Source organism: Anabrus simplex, chromosome 1 (genome assembly GCF_040414725.1).
Source record: "Anabrus simplex isolate iqAnaSimp1 chromosome 1, ASM4041472v1, whole genome shotgun sequence".
Classification (NCBI taxonomy): Eukaryota; Metazoa; Arthropoda; class Insecta; order Orthoptera; family Tettigoniidae; genus Anabrus; species Anabrus simplex.
Genome location: NC_090265.1, coordinates 1,371,003,834 through 1,371,031,677, shown reverse-complemented (window position 1 = coordinate 1,371,031,677; position 27,844 = coordinate 1,371,003,834). Strand labels below are relative to the sequence as shown.

Genomic DNA, 27,844 nt, shown 5'->3' with positions numbered 1-27,844 from the left:
TCGAGGATTCTATAGTAAGGAAAGGAGAGCAGTTGAATGACAATCCCGATATTTTTCATGTATAAAAAAGATCGGGAGAAATATTCAGCCTGTGTTGAAGGGAGAAAAATATTAACAAATCACCGTGTGTTGTGAAGATTAAAAAAATCAGTTTTTGTTGCAATACTTCCATTTATTAATTCATTGCAACTACGCTGTAATTTTAAAAGCAGAAATACGAACGCTATCTTATTTCAAAACACAGTACTTTTATTAACACATTTTCTGTATACAAACAATTTTCAGACTGACTCTGATAGATATTTGGTATCTGGGAACTGCCTATGTAAGGCAGGCTTGTCAGAAAGGTGCAAGCCCATTGCTGCCCTGTGTTTATTTGTAAATAGTGAGAAAGGCGCTTCCAAAAGTATGTGCTTGCAACAATGGTAAAAACCAATCCGTGCTCGAGAACAGAGATATGTGAAAGGTGTAGAGATACAAAAGTTATAGAATCCTTTGATGATATTTTCGCCCATTAGTCAATCAATTGTCCGTAATTGTCTGACTGTTAACCGATACTCCATTGGAAGTTTAATCGGGATGCCTACATAATTATTTTCTTATGAGCAAAGCATGGTATTAAAATTGTTTAACTTACTAGCCCGTGCACTAGCGTCGATAATCAGACAGAGATTAATACCTGTGAAAGTTTCGGCTGTGATGTCAATTTAATGTCTTAATTTTCGTCTTTTATAACACTCAGTAATGTTTTTTTCTAGTAATTCCCATTTAGTGTTTGAATTTGGTATGATAAGTAATTTAAGTAGGACTACATACACAGGGCTGTCAGAATCTCTTCGAAGCATTCATTTTACAAAATGATGGATGTGAATACTGGAATTGTTCGTGTTCTCGGTTTCTCATCCTTCGTGATTCGTTTCAAAGATTTAGACCACGCTTTCCTTCTGATCACTTTTTTTTTCTTTGTCGTTCGAAAATTTGAAAAAGGCTGAGTTCCAGGAGGAGTGTTGCTGTACGTAAAATTACACTTATCTCCCGGAACAACTATTGTTGTTACTGTTAGAAATAGTGCAATCACAATCAGTTTTGGATGTCATATTATAGAAGATAGACGCTAATGACAATGCAAACCGCATGCAAACATAGAGCAAACAACTTTTGCTCTCCCGATTAGGAACTCCACGTTTGCCGCCAGAGCACATCACCATCCATTCGCATGAGGCCTGTAGAGATGGGGGTTACATATCGTAACATGATACTGAATCCCATTCCATCAGTGTAAGCTGCTCCAGGAATATTATTTTCCACCTGAGACCCTAATACAAAAGTAATTGCCTGAGCTAAACCAAGGGGAAGGTAGGAATTTCTGATTGGCTAATGGGTATTATATAGCAGAGCAGCTCGCATTAAGGGTACAATCCTGCGCAATATTCTGACCATTCATGACTTCTATAAAACCGGCCACAAAATTCCAAAACAATCCCGACTAGATTAAATTTCCAGAAATGGCACTCAGTGTCTCAATAGGCCAACGGGCTAAAATTGTCACGATGCAGGCCCAATGAGACGGCCCCTGCTGCGAGCGATAATTTTGTAACAGTTTAGAGGCAGTACTGAAAATCCTACCCTGTTACTTGCTGACCAGTTACAGATATTCTTTAGCTGTTCGATGCGCTTTGTATTAGGCATACAGGTGGTGATACATACAGAAGCGTAGTACCTCGAAACAGTTCCGCGTGGTGTTCCTACTTTGCATCTCTTGCTTCACGTCGTGTTGTGGACAAGGAGCAAAAGACCCAATACTATGTCCGGCTCCATATCTAAATGGTTAGCGTGCTGGCCTTTGGTCACAGGGGTCCCAGGTTCGATTCCCGGCAGGGTCAGGAATTTGAACTATCATTGATTAATTTCTCTGGCACAGGGGCTGGGTGTATGTGTTGTCTTCATCATAATCATCCCATCCTCATCCCGACGCGCAGGTCGCCTACGTGCGTCAAATCAAAAGACCTGCACATGGCGAGGCGAACATGTCATCGGACACTCCCGGCACTAAAAGCCATACGCCATTTCATTTTTTTACCCGATACGATTTATGTTGAAAAAACTTAGAAACGCGTTGTACGAATGTACATAATAATAATAATAATAATAATAATAATAATAATAATAATAATAATAATAATAATAATAATAATAATAATAATTGTACCGGGCGGTACACCTCCCCACCGCTAATTTAAAATGTGCGCCTGTTGAAACTCCTCTGCTGGAGGAAGTCTGAACTTTATGGACAGTATTAATTTTCAAGTTTCTCAGAAGATGTCTCTACCTGGAAATTTTGGAGTTTTTGAACTGTGTCATTTTCGACGTATTTTTGTTTTGCTTGTAGTAAGAAGTGTGAACTTTCTCTTCTAGAGGACACTACTGAAGATCAACAATAGTGCACCCTAGTGCGGAGTGAAAGAACCATTTTTTTGGAGAAGTTCTTATTTCAAAAGTTTGTTTCTTGTTAAATTTCTTTCTGTTATTGTTTAAGTTGGCTGTATACCCCTCTTTTTCCCCTTGTTTTAGATTTATCCAATCCCGAATTTCTTTTAGTAATTTCCGACCAATCCGATGTATCTTCCCCCAACTTGGATATGTTTCTGTACCCTAGCCAATAAAGTGATTGTGGGCGGGTGTTCTCTTCCCTAAAATGCCTAGAACCTTCCGCGAGAGTATTTAAACTGCTGATTTTTGGGTCCCCGGGCCACTTCTGTTCCATCTTTCAGTGTGTAAAGTACATAGCAGGGGGCGGGAAGCGCCTCTTTCTTCTCCAGCTGTTCAACACCAGGTAATGGCCTCTTAATAACTTCTTTTCTTGCTAGGTTGGCAGTTTAACTCTCGGAGCGGGTTCGAAACGTTTCCACCATGTAACCTTTTCCTAAAATGTAACAAATCTTTTCATCTATTCTCTTTTAAAGCTGCATATTGGGATAGAGAGTGCTAACCCTCTCGAGCTCCCACTCACATTGTTTTGAGGTGACCTTATTTTCTCAACCTATTCTTCGTTAACGTAAAACAAATTGCTCTTTTCTAAAGTCACCTCTGTAGTATGGGATTAGCCCTTGCATTAGTGGCCTAGAGCCAGATTAGGTTTTAAAAACAAGTGTCTTAGGAGTGCAGATCGCCTCCTCTCAAATTGTTATTTTAGAGGTCATGTAATTGCCCCTTTTCATTTAATAGACCTCAGTAGGTTGGGTATTTTACCCCTGTGTCTATGTCCAGTGAGGACAACTCGAAGGTGGAGTTTGGTGTGGCCTTTGAGAGGCTTAAAGTTGAGAGCGTGTGGCTCTTTTGAAAATTGAGTGTTGTATGCCTCGTGGAGGCTTTTCAGTGTAATTTGGAGCAGGGACTCCTAGGCATGAATGGGGTTTTCTGCCCCTCTGTTGAAACTTGTGTTTGGGGTAAAACTGAGCTGATTGCCCAAGCATTGTGAAGTCAGGGCGCGAAGCCCAAATCCTGTAAATATTGTAACTACCCTTTGGACTTGCTACTTTGTACCTGCCATGCTTGTTATTTCTTTGTTTTTGAAAAGAAAATATAACCTTGTTAAATTTTACATTAACTCTGATTCCGTAGTTTGAGACCCGTTCACGCCCGCACCTTCTTTCACCTCTACCTACCACTAAAACACGGTAACAAGTGGTAGCAGAGCGTGGTTGAATGGGTCTCAATTTAGCCCTTTTTGACGGTTAAACATTGTTTTATTCCGAACTCTAACAATTTTCTCAGTTGCTGGAATTTTTTTTTGAGTTTTTCAAAATTGTTCTGTCATCATGCCCGGACCTCGCGATGTTCTCCATCTTAACTATTTGCACAAAGAGGAGTTGATATATGAGTTAACTATTAGAAATGTGCAATCTGGAGGCACGGTTGCAGTAGACACAAACAAGCTTAGAGAGTCCCTTGAATTGCCTATTTCAATCCCCACCTTGGGAGAGAATGAAGTTGACGACTCTCTTTCCACGATCGTCGAGAATATTACTGGGCTAGCATCTGTAGTTAGTTTTTTTGATGAAAATGATCCTTCTCCTAATCAAATTAAGCGTGTGCAAGCCAGGCTATATCACTTTTCAAATAGAGTTAATGATCTGTTGTCTCTGAAGTTGAATGACGTTCAGAGGAAGGAAGCTAGTACGCTGCTTGAAAACATTTCTGAATTATCTAGCAAGGTCACTCAATTGTTAACTGGGGAGGTTCCTCCCAAAACTGATCAACCCGTCACGGTGAATGTAGGTAGCGAGGAAGAGCCTCATAAGGGAGAAGTCAATAGGAAAACCATTGCTGCTCAAACAACCTCTGCCCCATTGGACGAGTCTGAACGCCGTAACTCATTAAATAATGTACGTTCTGAATTAACTACCTTGCCATTGAAACCTTTACCTACTATGTCACCCGGGTTTAGTAGCTTGCCTCATCCATTGGCAATGTTGCTCAGAGGTATCTCTAAGTTTTCCGTTAATACCACCAGTGACGTAATTTCATTTTTAAGATTTCTAGTTGAATTTCAGGATCATGCCCTTGTTTTTTCTCTTTCTCCATGTCAAATTTTGCAAATTATCTATCCGTATGCTATTGGTATTCTCTCTGATAAAATCGTAAGAGCCATTGCCGAGCAATCATCTATTGAGGATTTTCATGCCCACTTGCTAGCTAACTTCATCCCTGCTAGGGCCAGGTCCTCCCTTATTCAGAAGTACTATTATCGGGTACAGCGCTTGGATGAAAACTTGGCAGAATTCATCCAAGATATTAAGTTTTATACTAGGGTGTTTGCTCTTCATTTCCCTGAGGATCAGATTGTACAAGCTATTGTGGAAGGGATTTCACCACCCTACAGGCCATATTTGTGTTTCGCGGCGTGCCCGCAAACTTTCTCGGAACTTGAAGCATTGGCCGTCTCAGCGGAAGGAGTTAGATACGCCGATTCTTTGCGTGTAGCGAAAGAACCCCCGCCTTCCTTTAGTAATACTCGGCCTCCACCTCGCCGATCAGTCACCCTCGTAAATGTTATGCTTGTGGGTCGCCTGACCACCTGCGCAATAAGCGTCCACTGATCAAGTCGAGTGGGACAAGTAATGGGGCTGGTTCATCACAAGGCTGTTTTAAATGTGGGGCTTTCTCACATATCGCCAAGAATTGCCCAAATTCGAATAGCACCCCCTCCTGCTCAACTTCTGGTGCAAATTCCACCTATGCCAATAATAAAAAGTGACTAGTGGCTTCGGCTGAGTCGACTAATCCATCTTCCCGAGACTCAGCCCCTAGTAAACAGGTTGTAAATTCAGGGAACGAGCAAATTTCAAATGCATCTTTTGAATGTCCCAAAGAGTGTCTTAGGATTGCGGCGGATTCCCCCGCACCTATTCCTTTTCTTAAGATTGAATTAAACAATGAGCCTATAACCGCTTTATTAGATTCAGGCAGTGTCTGTTCGATTATTTCGGCTGAATGGTATTCTAAATTGAAATCTGTTTGTAAACTACCTGACTATGTCTCATCTCCTGTTCTATATGTTTCGGCTAATTCATCTCCATTAGAAATTCTAGGTTCCTTACTGGTCAAAATTCGTATTTTTAAAATTACATGGAAAATCAAACTGTTTGTGGCTAAGCACTTGTCTTGCCCCATCATACTGGGAGCGGACTTCATTTCTCACACGGGTCTTGTGCTCGATCTCCAGAGTAAGTCGTGCACATTCAAGTTTGCGTCCAATTGTAAAATTCCTTTGTTAAAATGTAATTCTGTATCATGTTCATCTATTTCGCCTACCCAGGATGAGATGTTGTTAGACCTTAGACATCTACCTGAGGAGCAGGCTGATAGTATTCGCAAATTGTGTCAGTCCTTTACAGAGGTGTTCTCTGATACTCTTGGTGTTACTGACCTTATTGAATACAAAATTGAGGTCACGGATTCGATTCCTGTCCGTTTTCCACCTTATAGTATCTCCACCTAAAATGAAGGCTCTGAAAGAAATTATCGAGCAGATGTTGAAGGATGGTATTATTAGGCCCTCTAAGTCAGCGTATTCTTCGCCTATTTTTCTAGTCCCGAAACCCCAAGGGGGCTTCAGGCCTGTCATTGATTACAGGGCTCTCAATCGGAAGGTGGTGTTACAATCTGTGCCCCTTCCCGACCTTCATTCTTGTTTTTCATGGTTTCGTAAGGCCAAGTTCTTTACTATCTTGGACTTGAATCAGGCCTATAATCAAATTCCCCTTGCCGAAGAGTCTAAACACCTTACAGCGTTTGCAACGGACTGGAATTTATATGAATACAACCGCGTGCCTTTCGGGCTCCCCACGGGAGCAGCTGTACTCACTAGGCTGCTAGATAGGGTCTTCTCCGACATCAAATTTGAATACTTGTACCACTACTTGGATGATGTCGTCGTATTTTCGGAAACCTTCGAAGAACATCTAGATCATCTGCGAGAAGTTCTCAATCGCCTTCGTAAGGCTGGGTTAACTGTCAAGTTGTCCAAGGTTGCCTTTGCTAAGCCCTCTATGTCATTCCTAGGGCATATTGTGTCACCTGATGGTGTTGCAGTCGATCATTCGAGAACACAGGCCATCCGTGATTTTAAACCTCCCAAGGACATTAAAGGTATCGCCAGGTTTATTGGTATGGTGAATTTCTTCAGAAAGTTCATTCCTAACTTTGCTAATAGAGCGGCGCCCTTAAACCTTCTTCGTAGGAAAGGCATCAAATTCGACTGGGGACCTTCTCAACAAGCCGCTTTTGAAGATCTTAAATTGGCTCTCTGTAATGCCCCTGTACTTGCTATGCCTGATTTTCGAAGAAATTCATCGTCCAAACTGACGCGTCGTCGTCAGCAGTAGCTGCAGTCCTTCTTCAAGAAACTGAACTAGGGAGGCGACCCATCGCCTATGCATCTAGGACCTTGTCGGCTCAAGAAGCCAAGTATTCCATCTATGAGCTCGAAGGTTTGGCAGTCTTATTCGCCTTAGAAAAATTCCGTCTCTATCTGGAACACGTCAAATTCGACCTGGAGACAGATAATCAAGCCTTAAGCTGGGTCTTAGGTAGGCCGCGTCGTACTGGTCGTATAGCCCGTTGGGCCATCCGTATTTCTGCCTTCCAATTCGATGTCAGGCATATCAGAGGTACCGACAATGTTGTTGCTGATGGACTCAGTCGTATGTTTTCTAACGACGTCGAGACCCATGAACCGGTCGACAGTTCATCACCTCCCGAGTCTATACTATCTGGTGTTAATGCCATCTTAACAGATGCTCCCATGCTTTTTAGGGATATTGAGAAATACCAACGTGAAGATCCGACGCTGGCTCCGATAATGAAAACCCTTTCTTCTGGGGAACATGTTGTCCCTTATGTTCTGAGGAATGGTGTTCTATGTTGCCCATCGAGGCATGATAAGATGATGAAAGTTGTCGTTCCAGCTGTTCTTGTACCTATGATCTTCAAGTATTATCATGAGACCCCATTAGGAGGGCATCTGGGTATCTTTAAAACTCGTGAGAAGATTCGTGAAATGTTCATCTGGAAAGGTATGGACGGTGAAATCCGTGAACTAGTGAAGGCTTGCAAATCCTGTTTGCTTAGTAAACCAACCATGTCCACCAAGGTAGGCCTTTTGTCTTCGCATCAAGCGTCGCGCCCCATGGAACGCCTGTATATTGATTATGTAGGACCCTTCCCCCAGTCAAAGGGAAATGCTAACAAGTTCATCTTTGTATGCGTAGATGGCTTTACTAGATTTTCCTGGTTATTTCCGACTAAGCTGGCTACCGCTCAGTCTACCATTACTTGCCTAAATTCTATTTTTGCGTCTTTTGGTCCGTGCCAATATATTGTGTCTGATAATGCTAAGGCTTTTACATCTAATTTATTTCGTAAATTCTGTTTTGACTTGTCCATCTCTCATGTAACTACTTCTGCTTATTACCCTCAAACATCTCTGGCTGAACGAGTTAACCGTAATCTCAGGTCCGCACTTATTGCCTATCATCATGAAGATCATTCCAGGTGGGACACGTCCCTGCATTGGTTAGCTTTTGCTTTGAATTCGGCGGTTCATGAATCACATAAATTTACTCCAGCCTCGTTGATGTTCAAGTTTGTTCCCAACACGCCGCTCTCTAACCTCTGGTCTCTGAGTGACATTCTACCCGAGACAATAGATCCGGACAACATTAAAGATCTTTGGAAGAAGGCTAAAGCCAATCTTAAAGTGTCTCATGAAAAGGTTAGGGAAAGGTATGATCGTGGACGGAGACCCACCCCTTTGAAGGTAGGTGACCAAGTTATGGTCAAGAACTTTGTTCCCGCGGGCAAGCTTGCCCCCAGATTTCATGGGCCTTGTATCATTCTCGATTTTCTTACGCCGGTTACATTGTTAGTAAGCAATCCAGCCACCGAGAGGATATTTAGGGTTCACCTGTCCCAGGTGAAACCGGTGTAAATTTTGTGTCAACTTGCTTCATATAATTTGATAGGAATATGAAGGTTATATTTTTTTTGAGTTTCCACTCTTAAGGCATTCTGCTCCTTCTATTTTGTTTTATATGTAAGCATTATTTGTAAAACCTTCCCCGATCCGTTAAACTGCCATTCTGTCCTTACCATGGCCATTACCACGCTCCCGTCTCCTGCTATACACACTGTGGCTTGCTTAGATTAAATGCCATGGATATTTGCACGCCGCTGGCCCCTCTACCTCTCCAACAAGTCTGTGCCCTCAAAATGATGATGGTCCAACAAAATTCTGCCGCCCAGTTTTAATGTTTCAGTGCCCCCGCAGCCGCGCGGCGCCGTGCCGCGACTGGGTTTGAGGAAGGGCCCCCTCGGCCCCAGCGAGGACGACATGTGCACGGCGAGCCGGAGCTCTCCTCCCGGCCTAGGCTGATGTGCGGCGCACGACCTGCTACTTGCCCGCAGCCTGTATATGTTCACCGCGGGCGCGGCGTGCTTCAACACCTCTGCTCCCCTCATAGAGCGGGCGAGCGGTATCTCAGGGTACTTGAGGGGTCCGAGCGGCCTCCTTTGGACGCAAGCTGCAACGGCCGGTCTGGCCATCCAACTTCATCAACATCAACTACATGAACAGTTACTATAAGCAATGACTACACTTGGGAATTCAACAGCAATATTTGGTGGACATTGCAAAATTTTTCATCACTTTTAAGTATTAAAAGTTTATCTTCAGAATTCAACTTCTACAAACATAAAGACTGTACTTCACCTGCAACAACAAAATTTTGAAACTGAATCAAACCAAATTAAGAAAATCTTATAAATTTTTTTGGCAATTAATCTCCATATCTACATCTAAACTTGGACCTTGTTTTCAAACAATTTCATGTGTCACCCCGGGAGGATCTTTTGGGGGGGGGGAGGTCTGTACCGGGCGGTACACCTCCACACCGCTAATTTAAAATGTGCGCCTGTTGAAACTCCTCTGCTGGAGGAAGTCTGAACTTTATGGACAGTATTAATTTTCAAGTTTCTCAGAAGATGTCTCTACCTGGAAATTTTGGAGTTTTTGAACTGTGTCATTTTCGACGTATTTTTGTTTTGCTTGTAGTAAGAAGTGTGAACTTTCTCTTCTAGAAGACACTACTGAAGATCAACAATAGTGCACCCTAGTGCGGAGTGAAAGAACTATTTTTTTTGGAGAAGTTCTTATTTCAAAAGTTTGTTTCTTGTTAAATTTCTTTCTGTTATTGTTTAAGTTGGCTGTATACCCCTCTTTTTCCCCTTGTTTTAGATTTATCCAATCCCGAATTTCTTTTAGTAATTTCCGACCAATCCGATGTATCTTCCCCCAACTTGGATATGTTTCTGTACCCTAGCCAATAAAGTGATTGTGGGCGGGTGTTCTCTTCCCTAAAACGCCTAGAACCTTCCGCGAGAGTATTTAAACTGCTGATTCTTGGGTCCCCGGGCCACTTCTGTTCCATCTTTCAGTGTGTAAAGTACATAGCAGGGGGCGGGAAGCGCCTCTTTCTTCTCCAGCTGTTCAACACCAGGTAATGGCCTCTTAATAACTTCTTTTCTTGCTAGGTTGGCAGTTTAACTCTCGGAGCGGGTTCGAAGCGTTTCCACCATGTAACCTTTTCCTAAAATGTAACCAATCTTTTCATCTATTCTCTTTTAAAGCTGCATATTGGGATAGAGAGTGCTAACCCTCTCGAGCTCCCACTCACATTGTTTTGAGGTGACCTTATTTTCTCAACCTATTCTTCGTTAACGTAAAACAAATTGCTCTTTTCTAAAGTCACCTCTGTAGTATGGGATTAGCCCTTGCATTAGTGGCCTAGAGCCAGATTAGGTTTTAAAAACAAGTGTCTTAGGAGTGCAGATCGCCTCCTCTCAAATTGTTATTTTAGAGGTCATGTAATTGCCCCTTTTCATTTAATAGACCTCAGTAGGTTGGGTATTTTACCCCTGTGTCTATGTCCAGTGAGGACAACTCGAAGGTGGAGTTTGGTGTGGCCTTTGAGAGGCTTAAAGTTGAGAGCGTGTGGCTCTTTTGAAAATTGAGTGTTGTATGCCTCGTGGAGGCTTTTCAGTGTAATTTGGAGCAGGGACTCCTAGGCATGAATGGGGTTTTCTGCCCCTCTGTTGAAACTTGTGTTTGGGGTAAAACTGAGCTGATTGCCCAAGCATTGTGAAGTCAGGGCGCGAAGCCCAAATCCTGTAAATATTGTAACTACCCTTTGGACTTGCTACTTTGTACCTGCCATGCTTGTTATTTCTTTGTTTTTGAAAAGAAAATATAACCTTGTTAAATTTTACATTAACTCTGATTCCGTAGTTTGAGACCCGTTCACGCCCGCACCTTCTTTCACCTCTACCTACCACTAAAACACGGTAACAATAATAATAATAATAATAATAATAATAATAATAATAATAAAGTAATAACCATAATAATTCAACTGGTTAATGAGGTTATCATTAATGTACTGACCTTGGTACTCCAGTATCAGGTTCTGAAAAGCCATCGTAAGTGCCATCACGTGTATCTGTCCCTCCTGAAACTTCGCTATCGACTGTAAACTGCAAGGCGGTGCAGCAACAACTGTTAACATAAGTTTTACCAATACAAAGCAAAATGAAATGGCGTATGGCTTTTAGTGTCGGGAGTGTCCGACGACATGTTCAGCTCGCCAGGTGCAGGTCTTTTGATTTAACACCCGTAGGCGACCTGCGCGTCGTGATGAGGATGGGATGATGATGATGAAGACAACACATACACCCAGCCCCTGTGCCAGAGAAATTAATTAATGATAGTTCAAATTCCTGACCCTGCCGGGAATCGAACATGGGACCCCTGTGACCAAAGGCCAGCACGCTAACAATTTAGCCATGGAGCCGGACAATACAAAGCAAAAGGAGTGATATCGAGCATAAGACGCTGAACAAGCCACATACACAGTTGTTCCGCATATTCCAAACCTTCATCCAATGCAAGGTACGTAGAATACAAGGTAGGGATCACGAGAGAGCTGCGCAGTGGCAGAGCAGAGTTGTGACGTCACGCAGGACCCTCGCGTTTGAATCTGCCTGAATGAGGTAGAGGTAGTTCGAATAAGAATCGCTGTGCACGCAGAAGCTAGGTGCTAACAATACACCGGCAGTAACATATCTGTGGTATATAAGAAACCGTGTGTGTTTATTTTATGAGATAAAACGTAAAAAACAGTAACAGTTTACACTTTTCAGTATGCTTCGTCGTGCCATTGCAGGCTGCACAAATCATAGCAGGCACGCGAAGGAACGAAACATACACTTTCATGTGTTCCCTAAAGCCACTGACCTAAATGAATGGTGACAGAAGTAATCAAGACATTATCGAAAGCTATCTTTCTCAGCTTCTAGGGTTCGGAAGGCTTTATGATGATCCTCTTCAGACAGCTGTGAGGCGAAAGGTGAAATCATTGCTTCTAGCCTCAATACTTCCGAGACGATAAGAAATTCCAACTGTTCTCCGGAAGATTATGAAATATTACGCCCAAATATGTACTGATGAACTCGATCAGAACTCGGATATCGTGTGCCAGTCTAAGGCCAGCGTTGAGCCCACAACATCCTATTTTTTATCGGAGGATGAGCAAGGGTTCGTTAAAGCCCTTGAAGATCTAGTAAAACAGCTCGAGGACAGTCGTGAAACCAAGGAGCTGCTTGAAGACTTCACTGGCTATATAGCTTTTAGGATAAAGAAGAAGAACCTCGACATAGAAAGTAATTACGGAGAGAAAACAGGTCATAATACAAGGGGTGGAAATTAAATTGCAAAAAAGAGTCCCAATTTTTTTTTCAAGTTGCTTTACGTCGCACCGACACAGATAAGTCTTACGGCGACGATGGGACAGGAAAGGGCTAGGATGGGAAGGAAGCGTCCGCGGCCTTAATTAAGGTTCAGCCCGTGCATTTGCGTGGTGTGAAAATGGGAAACCACGGAAAACCATCTTCAGGGCTGCCGACAGTGGGGTTCGAACCCAATCTCCTGAATACTGGATACTTGCCGCACTTAAGCGACTACAGCTATCGAGCTCGGTGGTTTCAATTTTACCACGGGAAAGAACTGAAGGAGGGTTCTAACATCATCACAAACCTTACGGATATCCTGAAAAAGAAATTCCCCGAAATTTATGAACTTGCAAGTTGCTTCGTGAGAAGCCGTTCTTTTATTCGAATGGACGCTTTAAACAAAAGTAAGGCATTGAAGAGACCGGGTTTCAGTTAATACAACACCGATAAAGAAAGAAGAAAAGCAAAGATATTCCACTGATGCTATGGATAAGTGTGTTTGATATATATTTTTTTTAATATCAGCATTATTCTTTGTGTATAACATACCTGTTTTTTATGAAAGGCAATTTATTACGTTGTATATGAAACCAGTGCTAAGAATGTTAACATACAGGCTCATTAATATGGCCTATCTAATGTTAACGTGGAATTTGTCATTTCCTGGCACTTGGAGGAGAACATTTACTCTACTGTTGGTGTTGTGGACAGTTTCCTAACATTTGCTGTTTGTGTTGTTGACAGTGTATATAGTTTCCCAATATTGCTTGTAACAACGGACATATTTATTGCAGTCATCAAGCTTTAATGTTCGAGTCTGTAACAATTAGAGCCCCTTGGTATTGTTATCATAGGTGTTGAGAACATGAACATATGGAATGGTCATTCCACTGCGATCACAGTCTTAGCATTGTTAAAACCTTTTATACGGATCGAAATACTTCAGAAACGCAGCTGGATTCACACTGTATTTGATCTCCTATTAGTACTATTCTGTAATAGTGAAGTGTAATGCATTTTCTTAGGTGATGTTAAGATATCAATGAAGTTCTCTTTTGGCTAAAACAGAATAGCTTACAGTAGTGTATTAGCCTACATCATGCAGAAGACAAGGCGCTGAGGGTTCATGTTGACGTCATCGACGGCCAAGCGTGGTGGGGAGACCTGCGCGTGATCCCTACCTCTTACTCTAACTACCTTGATCCAATGGAGGAAGACGAAGATTTTGGAGACATTTGTACTGGACTTCCAGAGCGAGTTGGCTACACAGTTTGCGTCACCCCACTGTCAGCAGCCCTAAAGTTGGTTTTCAGTGGTTTCCCATATACACATCAAGCAAATGCTGGGACTGTTCCTCAGTTGAGGCCACGGTCGCTTCCTTCCTAGTCCTGTCTTATCCTATGTCATCGTCACGATGAGCTCAGTCTGTGTCGGTGTGACGAATAAAAGGAAAAGAGTTCGGAATTAAACTCCGCTTACGCCTTGCCTGATAGGAGGACTTATTCCAGCAGCATCTGAAGTGTATACAACACTCGTTCATCAACATTGTCGGGTCCCAGTGTCTGTTTAAATACAGATCCATGGACATCAGAGCTACCTAGCAGTTACGGCGCTTTTTATAAATGAATGTGTTGAATGATTAATTCTCAGAATGCAAATGGGACATTGCAAATAATTCCTAGGAATAGTTAAGAATGTGAAGATCGAGCTTTCGAAAGGGACACTGGTAGAGAAGAAAGCGAGATGAAGATAAGGTATTGCTATTTATAAGTACTTACTAAAGTGCGGTTAGGAGCTACAAGAGACAGCAGGTATACAGAATGTTCCTCCCCAAAGTTGACCTGCAACTTGTATTATGTTGCTTTTATATACTAATATTCCAACCTAGTACTACAATGTAACGATTTCACAGGAACATGACAGTGGAACGTAACCGTTTGTCCCATCCCTAATGTCTTACTGCGGGCACTGACATACCTAGTGTAGTGTAATCAGAGGTTATTCAGTTAAAGTGATAGGTTAAAATTAGTCACTTAAAATACTGTACTCAGGGTTGCTTATTTACACCTTTGTCTAAAGTTATAAAAAACCGTTTACAATTTTCAGTAAGTGTTTTTCTGCTTGTTAATACTTTCTTACTCTGAAATGTATGAAAAAATGTATATTTAATGTATTTTTATTTTGTCGCAGCCTATATTAATTTATAATGTTATTGCACAAAAATTTTCATTGACCTATTGCAACACCCTCAAAATAGTACCTTGTACTAGAATGTAGACATCTGAGGTAAATGAGGATGAAGTTTTCCAGTATAATTTACTACAACCCACAGAATATTCTTTTTCCTAAATCTGGATCATTTTCCCCTTCTTGTTCATTTCTTTTGGGCTCCCTTTATAGATATTTCACCATCAACATTGATGTCTTCAGTCGAATACCACCTAAAAGCTTCAAACTGTTTACCACCTTGAATCTAGGCTGAATTGTTATTTACTGCAGCACTTAAGCCTCCACATCCGTAGCATAACGGTTAGCAATGTTAGCTGCCGTCCTCGGAGGCTTGGGTTCGATTCCTGGTACTGACGGAGATTTAAGAATGGCAGGAAGGCTGGTGAGTTGTTTAAATGGCACGTGCAGCTCACCTTCATTGGGGATGTGCCAGAAATTAGCTGTACCACCTCGGGCAGTGAACATGAGTTTAGTTATTTTTAAACAATTTAGCCCATCTTATCTATAATGCTTTGTGGACACAAACGTAAATCTAGATAAAACTGAGCGGCAAAATTCTTCGTGGGGCATAAATATATGCACCTGCAGACAAGGGGAAGTGTCGCAGTTTTGTTTCGTTCAGATTTTATATTGTTGAGGAAAAGTTTTGTTACTTTTATTTCTTTAACAATGCTTGCTGAAAAATGATGGTGAATTTATGCGGAAGTTTTTCGGTTAAAGTGAAATATTTTTGTCATAATTACTTAATTAATAGTGGCATAGTGGAATTTCACTTGTTTTAGGAGTGTGTATATTACATTATTGCAAGGGGTCTTAGGTTGCGGCGAGTGACAGACTATTGAACCGTTTTAAAGATATGTGTCTCATAAAGCGCTCATTTTTCACTTGTTTCATCTTATATCGAATATACAAAATTGAAAAAAGAAACAATACCGGATAAAATCTTGATTTCGATCTTTTCACCCCCTGCCAAGGTTTATCATTCACCATTTCAGCTAGCCCTAAGTGCAGATCAATGTTGATTGATATTGTTGTTGAGCTATGAATTCCTATATTGTATATTTAATTATATTTAATAATCTTATCTCTACAGAATGAATTTGTAGCTGCTTTCGCCTCCAGCAACGAGGGAGATGTCTCACCAAATATTCGTGGACCCCGCTGTCAACGTACTGGACGTCCTTGTGAAGTACTGACCAGTTCATGCCCCAAAGGTGATGAATGCGTTGCTTATGGTCCAGGACGGGATATGTTCGAGAGTACAAGAATCATTGCCCAACGTTTGACGGACAAAGCATGGGTGAGTGGCTAGCACTACCTCTACTAAACAAAAAGTTTGAACTACAATTTCCATTCAGAAGTCAGTCAGTATTATCTGTTCATTATATTTGAGAGTTTATACTTTCCATACCGCTGTTCGCCATTCAGCGCCCAATTTTGGATGTTCTATTGGAAAGCAACGACAGAAAAACAATGGATTGCATTCTCGTATAATGTAGGGTAATAATGAAAGGAATGAATTCGTTTATGTACTTATGATTATGTAAATTATAGGGGAAGAAGAGTACTTCTGAAGTCAGTAAAGGACATAGGTTGGTGAGGGATGTTTACCTCCTGTTCGAACATAATACACGATGACGTCCTGTAGAGATTCCTGACTCACCTACTTACTTTAAAAATATGAAATGGAATTAAAATGAACAATATGAAAATAATATTCATTAAATAAAATACTCAACGTCGGACCTTGTACTCACACTTAGCTCTTACCTGATTACTGTACTTACACATACAATATTTGACGGGCGCCAGCTACAACTCAATGCAGCAATAAGAGAATGAGAGTCTTGAATATCTCTAGGGTGTGGGGTAATAAGCTTACTTTTGACAACATACCATATGGGTTCTGGTTGAAGGATATTGGCGTTCGGTTTCCCCATTAAATTTGAGGTTATCTAATTCTACCATTGAAATAAAACGATAAACTAATTTGAGATAGAACAAGATATATTCTTTAAATTGTATAGAAAAAAAACCAGATGAGAATATGAAATTATGACATTAAAACAGAAAGAAACTACACATTTAGTTTTAATTCCTCTTGACTGGACATTTAAAAGTTGTACCAGAAATTTATCCCTCACTTGTTCACAAACACTACCTTCAACACTTTGAGGCAATTAAGGCGTATTCCTTTGAATTGTTATCCTGTAGGTATCTCAAGCCTAATTTGGTGATGTACCCTTTTTTTCATTGACGAGATATAGCGTGGCCTGAAATTATATTCATACTCGAACATTTAATCCATATGGTGACTGGCGACTATGTATCCATGTGACTGCTGCTTCTCCATCTTCCTGACTGACTACTACCATCTCAGCAGTACTCCGTATGGCAAGGTTCGGTATTCCACTGACTTCATGGCAAGTCTCTCTGTTCATATGACTGACCGACCAACTGTGACCTCACTGTCCCAATGACTCAACTAACTGACTGACTGAGGCCTCTCCATCCGTATGACTGACGCTATAAGACACTGGTCCAAGTACATATAGCCTTAGCTGACACGCCTACGCAATCTCCAGAAATAACTATGATATTACTCCCACCCGGCTCCAAATGTTACGTACTATGGTGAAATTGCCTGGGGCGGCAGTAGGTGTTTCCAAAAATGAGATCATCGTTAAATGCACACAATGACAGAGCGATGACTTGTCAGTTACGCTAGTAGTATTGCAGAATGTTGAAATGTCAAAAATTATTTTACACAATGCATCCACATCTGATATCATGCAGCAAATCCTACTGTACATGTCTTTAATATTAATCTACACACACATATATACGTACAAAATTAACTACAATCACGCAAGCGATAATCATTACACAATTGAATTAAACAATAATAATAATAATAATAATATTAATAATAATAATAATAATAATTGTACCGGGTGGTACACCTCCACGCCGCTTATTTAAAATATGCGCCAATTGAAACTCCTCTGCTGGAGGAAGTCTGAACTTTATCTACGGTATTAATTTTCAAGTTTCTCAGAAGATGTCACTACTTGGAAATTTTGGAGTTTTTGAACTGGGTCATTTTTGATGTACTTTTGTTTTACCTGTAGTAAGAAGTGTGAACTTTCTCTTCTAGAGGACACTACTGGAAAACTACAATGGTGCACCCTAGTGCGAAGTGAAAGAACTGTTTTTTGGAGAAATTTTTATTTCAAAAGTTTGTTTCTTGTTAAATTTCTTTCTGTTATTGTTTAAGTTGGCTGTATACCCCTTTCTTTCCCCTTGTTTTGAATTTAGCCAATCCTGAATTTCTCGAATTAATTTTCCACCAATAATATGTTTCTTCTTCGTATTGTGTAGGGGTTTTCTTGGTGAACCAATAAAATCCTTGTGGGAGGGTGTGCTCATTTCAAAAACGCCTCGAACTTTCCGCGAGAGTATATAAACTGCTGATTTTCGGGTCTCGGTGCCACTTCTGTACCATCTTTCAGTGTGTAAAGTACATAGCAGGGGGCGGGAAGCGCCTCTTTCTTCGGGCAGCAGTTCAACAACCAGGTAATGGCCATTTAATAACTTCTTTTCTTGCTAGCTCAGCAGTTTAACTCTCGAAGCGGGTCCGAAGCGTTTCCACCATGTAACTTTCCCTAAAATGTAAAGACACTTTGTATTTATTCCATCTTTTAAGCTACATATTGGGATAGAGAGTGCTTAACCCTCTCGAGCTCCCACTCATATTGTTTTGAGGTGAACGTATTTCTCACAACCGATTCTTCCTTAATGTAATGTAAATTGTTCTTTTCTAAAGTCACCTCTGTAGTATGGGATTAGCCCTTCCATTAGTGGCCTAGAGCCAGATTAGGTTTTAAAACAAATGCATTAGGAGTGCAGATCGCCTCCTCTCAAGTTGGTATTTTAGAGGCCATATAATTAACCTTTTCTCACTTAATAGGCCTCAGTAGGTTGGGTATTTTACCCCTGTGTTTATGTCCTTAGAGGACAGCTTGAAGGTGGAATTAGGTGTGGCCTTTGACAGGCTTAAAATTTGAGAGCGGTTTGCTCTTTCTTGAAAATTTTGTTTTCTGCGCGCCTCAAGCAGGCTTTACTGTGTAATTTGGAGCAAGTGCTCCTGGGTATGAATGGGGGTTTCCGCCCCTCTGTTGAAACTTGTGTTGGGGTAAAACTGGGCTAATTGCTCAAGAATTGTGAGGTCGGGGCTCGAAGCCCAAATCCTGTAAATATTGTAATTGTACTTATATTGCCTTGCTACTCTGTACCTGTCTTTCGTGTTATTTCTGAATTTTGGAAAGAGAATATAACCTTGTTAAATTTTACATTAACTTTAATTTCGTAGCTTGAGACCCGTTCACACCCGCACCTTCTTTCACCTCTACCTACCACAAAAATACGGTAATAATAATAATAATAATAATAATAATAATAATAATAATAATAATAATAATAATAATAATAATAATAATAATAATACAGGTATCATCTTGTAACAGGATTTGAACCGTTACAGTCCAAATAATGATTTAACATAAACATTTCCAATTAGCCGATAGAATGAAATATATATTAGCAAAGCATGTACCACAGTAGAGTATAAAATAATTATGTTTGTCGTTCTAATTTCGAGGTCTTGGTTTTAGCTAATGGCTTTATTAGACTGAGTAAACGCTTTGGGAATGAGGGGTTTTGATGGGAGTTTGGGATGTTCACGACACACTTCACTGAGTCCCTTCCTTACCACAATATAATCCACTCGTGGATCACAGCACTTTCGCATTCCCAGCAAATCTTCTTAGCCTGCTCGTGTAATCCTCCATAACTGCCACAATGCATTATTCTCTCTGTGGACTCCAAGCAAGGAATAGCAGTAAGTTCGGACACTCAGGAGGAAAAATATAATTCTCAATGAAATGCTATTACAGAGACACATTTTCAACCAGTATTCTTAAATCGTGGCCCAGTAAACAAATGCCCGTGATTATCATGAACTGATATACTTGAAAGGTAGCAATGGACGTTATTACCTTGGTCATGAAGAGTATTACTATAAAATTTAGATGACGATTATTATTATTATTATTATTATTATTATTATTATTATTATTATTATTATTATTATTGCTACGGTGCCCATCAAACCTACGATCTGCTGGAGGTATGTTGATGATACATTTGTAGTCTGGACGGAAGGTCCTGAGAAATTTCATCTATTTCTAAACCACCTAAATCAGCAACATCCTTCAATTAAATTCGCTTTCTATTCTTGGATGTTCTATTAAGAAAGAAACCGGACGGCTCCTTAGGACATATCGTCTATCGTAATCCTATCCACATATCGCTATCTTCATGCAGATTCTCACCACCATCCAGCACAAAAGCAATGCATTCTCACGACATTCACCAAGAGGGCGAGAGGAATTTGTGAGCCATCAAATATCCAGGTGGAGATGGACACACTCTAAATAACGTTCAAGGGTAATGGTTACAGCGATTTGCAGATTTATAGAGCCCTGCATCCAAAAGAAACGACCAGGCAAAGCTTACAGAAGGAAGAAGTGAAGGGAACTGCCTACCTGCCTTACATTCCCATCACCACAGATCGAACTGCCAAGGTCCTCCGCAAACACAATATAAAAACCGTGTTTTGCACCGCCACTAAAAGTGCTCACAGTCTGGGTAAAACCAAGAACAAATTGTCGCCACTTTTACATCCTGGAGTACACGAAGGTATACATTGGCCAAACATACCGGTCCGTTGATACTCGTATCATGGAACATGAACGAAATATTCGTCTCAACCAGGCAGACAAATCAGCAATAGCTGAGCACGATCTATAGTCGGGTCATGATGTTTTGTTCCAAGATGCTCGAGCTCTTACCCACACTAGACACTACAGGTCCAGGATTATACGGGAAGCTGTTGGAAATACGTAGAAATACTAACAATTTCAACAGGGACACTGGCTTTCAATTAAGTAACACGTGGTTGCCAGCCATTAAGGATTCACATAGGTAGTTCCCTTCCCTGCCCCTTCACTACTGTCATTTCGTTTCGGTGTTTCCAAATTCGTACGTTCCTCATCGACAGATGTTTCATTCCAGGTTTGTGTCAATGTCATATTTTCGTATATGCGTACACCTGTTATGTTACGTTATCTGACCCTCTCAGACTGATTCTGATGGTTCCGTCTGCTTCCGCTTCGAACGCTAGTGCTGTACCGCGTCCGGGGAGTCATCTGGTGACGAATGAACGTACTACTTCCACGTCCATTAAAACGTATAAATTCAAATCTCATTGCTTGAGAATCCTTTCTCGTGGACAGTCACGATTTTCTTCTGAAGACGCAGAGCAAAGTTCTCTGCGAAACGTAAATAATTTCACCTTATCTTCATGTCTATAAGTACGGGCCGTGAAAGCATCAATGGCATTAATAATAATAATAATAATAATAATAATAATAATAATAATAATAATAATAATAATAATAATAATAATAATAATAATAATAATAATAATAATAATAATAATTATTATTATTATTATTATTATTATTATTATTATTATTATTATTATTATTATTATTATTATTATTATTATTTGGAAACTCAGAAAACATAATCATTAAACGAATTCAGTATTTCTTTAAGCAACTTGAGGTTCAGGTATTACTCTTTAAAAAAATCACCACCACCACCACCACCCACTATTTACATACAACGATGATGATGATGCTTGTTGTTTTAAGGGGCCTAACATCGAAGGTCACCGCCCCCACATACCACAAATTAGAAGAAACAGTATTAGTGTCAAAAATATTATTCACACTATAATTCGGTATTGTGACAAGTATTTCGCTGCTTGTATTATATCACAGAATGGGTGAAACTTGCGGCGCTATAAATACAGCTACAATCAATCAATCAATCAATCAATCAATCAATCAATCAATCAATCAATCAATCAATCAATCAATCAATCAATCAATCAATCAATCAATCAATCAATCAATCAATCAATCAATCAATCAATCAATCAATCAATCAATCAATCAATCAATCAATCAATCAATCAATCAATCAATCAATCAATCAATCAATCAATCAATCAATCAATCAATCAATCAATCAATCAATCAATCAATCAATCAATCAATCAATCAATCAATCAATCAACATTTAGAATTTGGAAGTTATCAAACATAGCCCTTAGTAAATTATTCCGGCGTTGCCCGGATAGTTTTTGAATGTTTACCTTTAAGACTTGTAACCTATTACCAGTAAGTTACGTGTGAAGTGAATTGGTATAGAAATCTTTTTTGAGATGTTGATTGTTATTTTACGATTTATTATTTAGTTTTTAGAGTTATTTATATAAGTTTGATTTGAAGTTTAGATAATATAATTTTCGAGTAAAACTTAGTCTTTATGGAAGCTCGAATTGACTGGGAAGTATTTGATCCTATCAAAAATTAATGAGTGATAACTATGGTTATTTTCTCGTCGTGCTGTTGATACAGTACGTTGGGCTGTTATTGAGACTATCACCAATTAGCGTAGCGACCCCAAAAGCAGTAGATTCAACACTAACCTAGGTTAATTTTTACTATTTACTTTTAAGCCCATCTCAGCCCCCTTTCTCAAAGGAGGCTGAACGTGGACTTAAACGGTATCCAGAGCGTCAAAATCCATCTCAGCGATACGTAAACAGTGAATTCGACATTAATATAGGTTATTTTCCACTATTTTTTATATGTCATCCCCTGTTTTATCTCCATAGTATTTCTTTTCTTTTCAGATGGTAAGTCATAGGCCCTACGTGTACCAAGTTTATTTGAGAACAATTTTGGAACATATCATCATACATCAATAGTCGCCTTCTCAACCTCCATTCTCATTGCGGATGAAGTATGACTTAACCAACGTCCAGAGTGTCACGGTTCATCTCAGCGACCTCCTAGAAATGGATTCGACATTAATATCAGTCGTTTTCGTTAAATTTTACATTCCACCCCTCCTCTAGGAGTGCTAGGCGTGTTTTTCCTCAACAGTATATTTTCTCATATAGTAAGTTATATGTGTACCAAGTTTCGTTGAGAGCTATTCTGTAACATACACAAATACATCTATAATCTCAGTTAATACGTTAATTTTTACCCCTTATCAACCTCCATACTGACTGGGGCTGGAGTGTGACTAAACCAGCATTCAAAGTGTCACATTTCAACTCGGCGACCTCGTAAACAATGTATTCGGCATTGATATCAGTCATTTTCGTTCATTTTAATATTTAACACCCCCTCCCCTAAGAGTGCTAGGGGTGCTTTTCTCCAACAGTATTTCTTTCAGATTGTAAGTAGGCTACCCTATGCGTACCAATACTGTATTAGGGCTGTGCTGGAAGGAACAAAAATATGCGTAATTTCGGTCATATTTTCCTTTTCATCCCTTCTCATCTCCATAAAGTCCGGCTCCATGGCTAAATAGTTATCGTGAATAGTTATCGGGAATTTTAACCCTAATTGTTTCATTTCTCTGGAACGGGTGCTGGGTGTACGTGTTGCCTTCATCAACATTTCATCCTCATCACAACGCGCAGATCACATAGGGGCGTAAAATCGAAAGACCTGCACCTGGCGAGCCGAACTTATCTTCCGAAACTCCCGGCACTAAAAGCCATACGCCAATTCCATTTCATTTCATCCCCATACGGATGGGGACTGAATATGAACTTGAACGACATCCTGAGTGTCAGTTTTCACCTCGGCGACCCCGACAACTATGGACTGTACATTCACATTTTATATTTCACCCCTCCTCTAGGATTGCTAGGCGTGATTTTCCTCAACAGTATATTTTCTCATATAATAAGTTATGTGTGTACCAAGATTCGTTGAGAGCTATTCTGTAACATAACACACATACATCTATAATATCAGTTATTTTTACGTTATTTTTACCCCTTCTCAACCTCCATACTGACTGGGGCATGACTTATATATACCTCCATAGTAATTTATTCCAGATAGTAACTCATATGTGTACCAAGATTGGTTGAGTGGTATGCTAGAACATACACACATGCGTCTACAAATTCTGGCAGTAATGACATTTTCTTTTCTTCACCCGTTCTAACCCCTCCCTGCCGATTGGGACTGAACTTCGTCATAAACGGCATCCAGAGTGTCACAGTTAATCTGAGCGACCCCGAAAACTATGGATTCGACTTAATTATCGGCCATTCTTGATCATTTTTACATTTCACCCCTACCCTGGCGGGTTAGGGATCTCTCACCTCCACAGTATTTTCACCCTTATGCGAAAGGAGGCTGAACTTGGACTTAAAAAAGTCGTGAGTGTCGCTATTCATCTCAGCGACGCTAAAAAGTATGGATTTGACACTATTTTCGATTACTTTTATATCTCACCCCCTACACCCCCACGCGTGCTACGGTTGTCATACCTCCACGCAGTTTTTCTCCTGATAGTATGTTTTCAATGTACCAAGTTTAATTGAAATCACTACCGTGTTCCCGAAAACTATGGATTCAACACTGAAATAGGCCATTGTTAGTTATATTTCATCTTCTTTCCTAGGTATTGTAGATATGCTTTCCCCCACAGTATTTTTTCCAGTTTAGTTGACAATTATGCTGGATCATACACACAAATGTCCATAATTTCTGTCATTTTGGACATCTGTTCTTCACCCCTTCTCACCCCCTTGCCGACTGGGGCTCAACTTGGACTTAACGACATCCAGAGTGTAACTATTCATTTCAGCGGCCCCCAAAACTACATTTACGACTATTTTCGAAGCATTTTTAATTCACCCTCCCCAACCCATACCCTAGGGGTGCTAAGGTTGTCATACCCCCACGCGGCTTATCTCCCTTTGGCAAGTCATAAGTGTACGAAGTTTGGTTGGTGTCGCTCCTGTAGTCCCAAAAACTATGAATTCGACAATATTGTTGGTCATTTTAAGTTATATTTATATTTCATCTCCTCTCCTACTGGTTCTATATTTTCCAGATAGCAAGTCACACGTGTACCAATTTTGGTTCATAGCTACCCTAGAACATACATACATTCATTATCTCGGTCATTTTCGACAATTTATTTTTTACCCTTTCTCAACCATTATGCCAAAGGGGACTGAACTTTGACTTTAAACAATCCGGAGTGTCACTATTCATCCCAGAGACCCCGAATCGACATTATTTTCGATTATGTATATATTCTACCCCCTTCATCCCCACCCCTCAGGGTGCTACAGGTATCTTGCCCCCACGTGGTTGGTCTCCTGATAGTAAGTCATAAGTGTACCAAGTTTGTTTCAAATCGCTGAAGTAGTCCTGAAAAGTATGGATTCCACAATATTATCGGTCGTCTTTATATATATTTATTTTTCACTCCTTCGCTAGGGTATCTAGGGCTGTGTTTACACCACAGCACTTTTTCACAGATAGTAATAATTTCATCAAATTTAGTTGACAGCTATGGTGGAAAATACACACATATATCCATAATCTCGATCATATTGGTCATTTTTTCATTTCACCCTATCTGACCCTCTACGCCAAAAGTGGCTGAACTTGGACTTTTAAAAACCCGGAGTATCACTATTTACCTCAGCGACGCCGAAAACTATGAATTCGACACTATTTCCAATTATATTTATAATTCACCCCCTCACCCCGCACCACAAATTGTGTCATACCTCTACACGGTTAGTCTTTTTATAGTACGCTGTATGTGTACCACGTTTGGTTGAAATCGATCCAGTAGTCCTCAAAACTATTTATTCGGCACTAATATCGGCCGTTTTTAGTTTTATTTATATTTCTTTTCTTTTTTGCTACTTTGCTTTACGTCGCACCGACACAGATACGTCTTATGGCGACGATGGGATAGCAAAGGCCTAGGAATGGTAAGGAAGCGGCCGTGGCCTTAATTAAGGTACATCCCCAGCACGTGCCTGGTGTGAAAATGGGAAACCACGGAAAAATCATCTTCAGGGCTGCCGACAATGGGGTTCGAACCCACTATCTCCCGAGTATTGGATACTGGCCGCACTTAAGCGACTGCAGCTATCGAGCTCGGTTATTTTATTTATATTTCACCGCCTCGCTTGGGGGGTTCTGAGGGTGTCTTGCTCCAATAGCACTTTTCACAGATAGTAATATTTGTACCAAATTTACTTGACAGCTATGTTGGAAAATACACACATACATCCATAATCTCGGTCATTTAGGTTATTTTTCCCCTTTATCAGCCGTGTGCCAAGAAAGGCTGAACGGGGACTTTAAAAAATTCCGGAGTGTTACTATTGACCTCTGCGACCCCCAAAAATGTGGATTTAACGCAATTTTCGAATATTTTTATAGCTCACTTCTCCCCACTCGCCCCACCCCTACACATAAGTGGGCTGAACTTGGACTTAAAAAAATCCTGAGTGTTTCTCTTTATCTCACGGACCCCAATAACTATGGATTCGACACTTTTCGATTATTTTTATATCTCATCTCCCCCTTCCCCCCATACAAAAGGGGTTAACCTTGGACTTTAAAAAAATCCGGAGTGTCACTATTCATATCAGCGACCCCTAAAACTACGGATTAGACACTGTTTTCGATTATTTTTACACTTAATCCCATGACTCCCCACCCCTAAGGGCACTAGGAATGGCTTGCCACCGCCGTGCTCTTCTCCAGATAGTAAGTCATAAGTGTACCAAGTTTGGTTGAAATTGCTCCAGTGGTTTAGGAGATGTGTCATTTACATACAGACGCATACATCCATTTTTATATATAGTAAGATTTGTGAAACGGGCTGCGTAAAAAAAAAAAAAACGAAAGAGTCAAATGAGCCTTGTTACGGAAATATTGTAGTTTACAGAGGTGAAAGAAGTTGCGGGCTGAATGGGTGGATATAGAAAAATCAGAAGATTAATCTAACTTTAAAATTGGATATATATTTCTTCCTTAAATCTTGTCTTTTCCTTTTCAAATTTTCTTTACTTTACACTCTGCTAAGCAGGTAACAAATCAGGTACAAAAATTTAGGTTGCAAGCTTCAGGAGAGGTCAAGAGTAAACAGATAACAATAAATTATTAACAATATGAGCTTGAAGCTCCCTAATTACAAATTTTACCTGAGCACTACTGACCCTTTCAATGAATAGTCACGGTGACGATCTCCCAATTTCTTTTACACCAATAGAAGAGCATCATTGCTCTACAAATTTACATTTTCCAGACCTTTCAAAGGCACAACTTACAATTAACAAAATTCAACAGTATCCACTGTCTTAACTGCTCAACAGTCTGATATCTTTAACATGAAAAGAATAAAATGGAATGGCGTATGGCTTTTAGTGCCGGGAGTGTCCGAGGACAATTTCGGCTCGCCAGTTGCAGGTCTTCTGAGTTGACACCCGTAGGCGACTTGCGCGTCGTGATGGGGATGAAATGATGATGAAGACGACACATACACCCAGCCCCCGTGCCAGCGGAATTAACCAATTAAGTTTAAAATTCCAGACCCTACCGGGAATCAAACCCGGGACCCCTGTGACCAAAGGTCAGCACGCTAATCATTTAGCCATGGAGCCGGACATGAAATGAATGAAACAGAGTTTAACAGGGGTAACAAGTACACATTCAACATAGCCTTTGATAAAAACAAAAGGTTAAAGTTAACTGGTCGAAATTAAGTAATGGTGTGTAGGCGAACACTTGCGCTCCTTGAAATTTACATGAAATACTTAAAACCCTATTTGGGATTACGGCCCGACGTCACAGAAGCTAAGCCTATACTACGGAGGAGACTAGATGGAGAAAAATATTTAAGTTACAGAAATTACTAGATAGATATAAAAGGTTACAAAATCATAGTCACCTCAATATCAAGTTGAGAGGGAATACAAGAGGGTACCTCACTCTTTTTACCCTGATTTTGGTTAAGTTCATTCGACTTGTTTGAAATTTACATTTAAAGGTACAAATTTACATTTGAGAAAATAAAAGTTACATTACTAAAGATTTGAAACCATCCCCTCGAGCTAGCTTTGAAGAACTATCACATGTTAATCGAAATTTGCCATTACTGGTGGACCTCCCGACGATGGATGAGGTAGCCCTCGCCTCCGTTACGAACACACTCTAGACTGGAGCGATCACAAAGACAATATGACTCACCAGCCCTCGGCTTTTATAGCGGAGAGAAAAGTTCCAGAAAA

At 40.3% G+C, this 27,844-nt stretch overlaps 1 protein-coding gene across 5 annotated transcripts in view; it reads left to right on the top strand.

Annotated features, from left to right (window-relative positions):
- CDase (neutral ceramidase) overlaps positions 1–27,844 on the top strand; it is a 1,004,245-nt gene that overhangs the window by 631,806 nt on the left and 344,595 nt on the right. For all 5 annotated transcript variants that reach the window (XM_068225499.1, XM_068225500.1, XM_067137831.2 and 2 more), the window contains exon 7: positions 15,668–15,874. In XM_068225499.1, the coding sequence (XP_068081600.1) occupies positions 15,668–15,874 (207 nt within the window). The remainder of the gene's footprint in view (positions 1–15,667; positions 15,875–27,844) is intronic.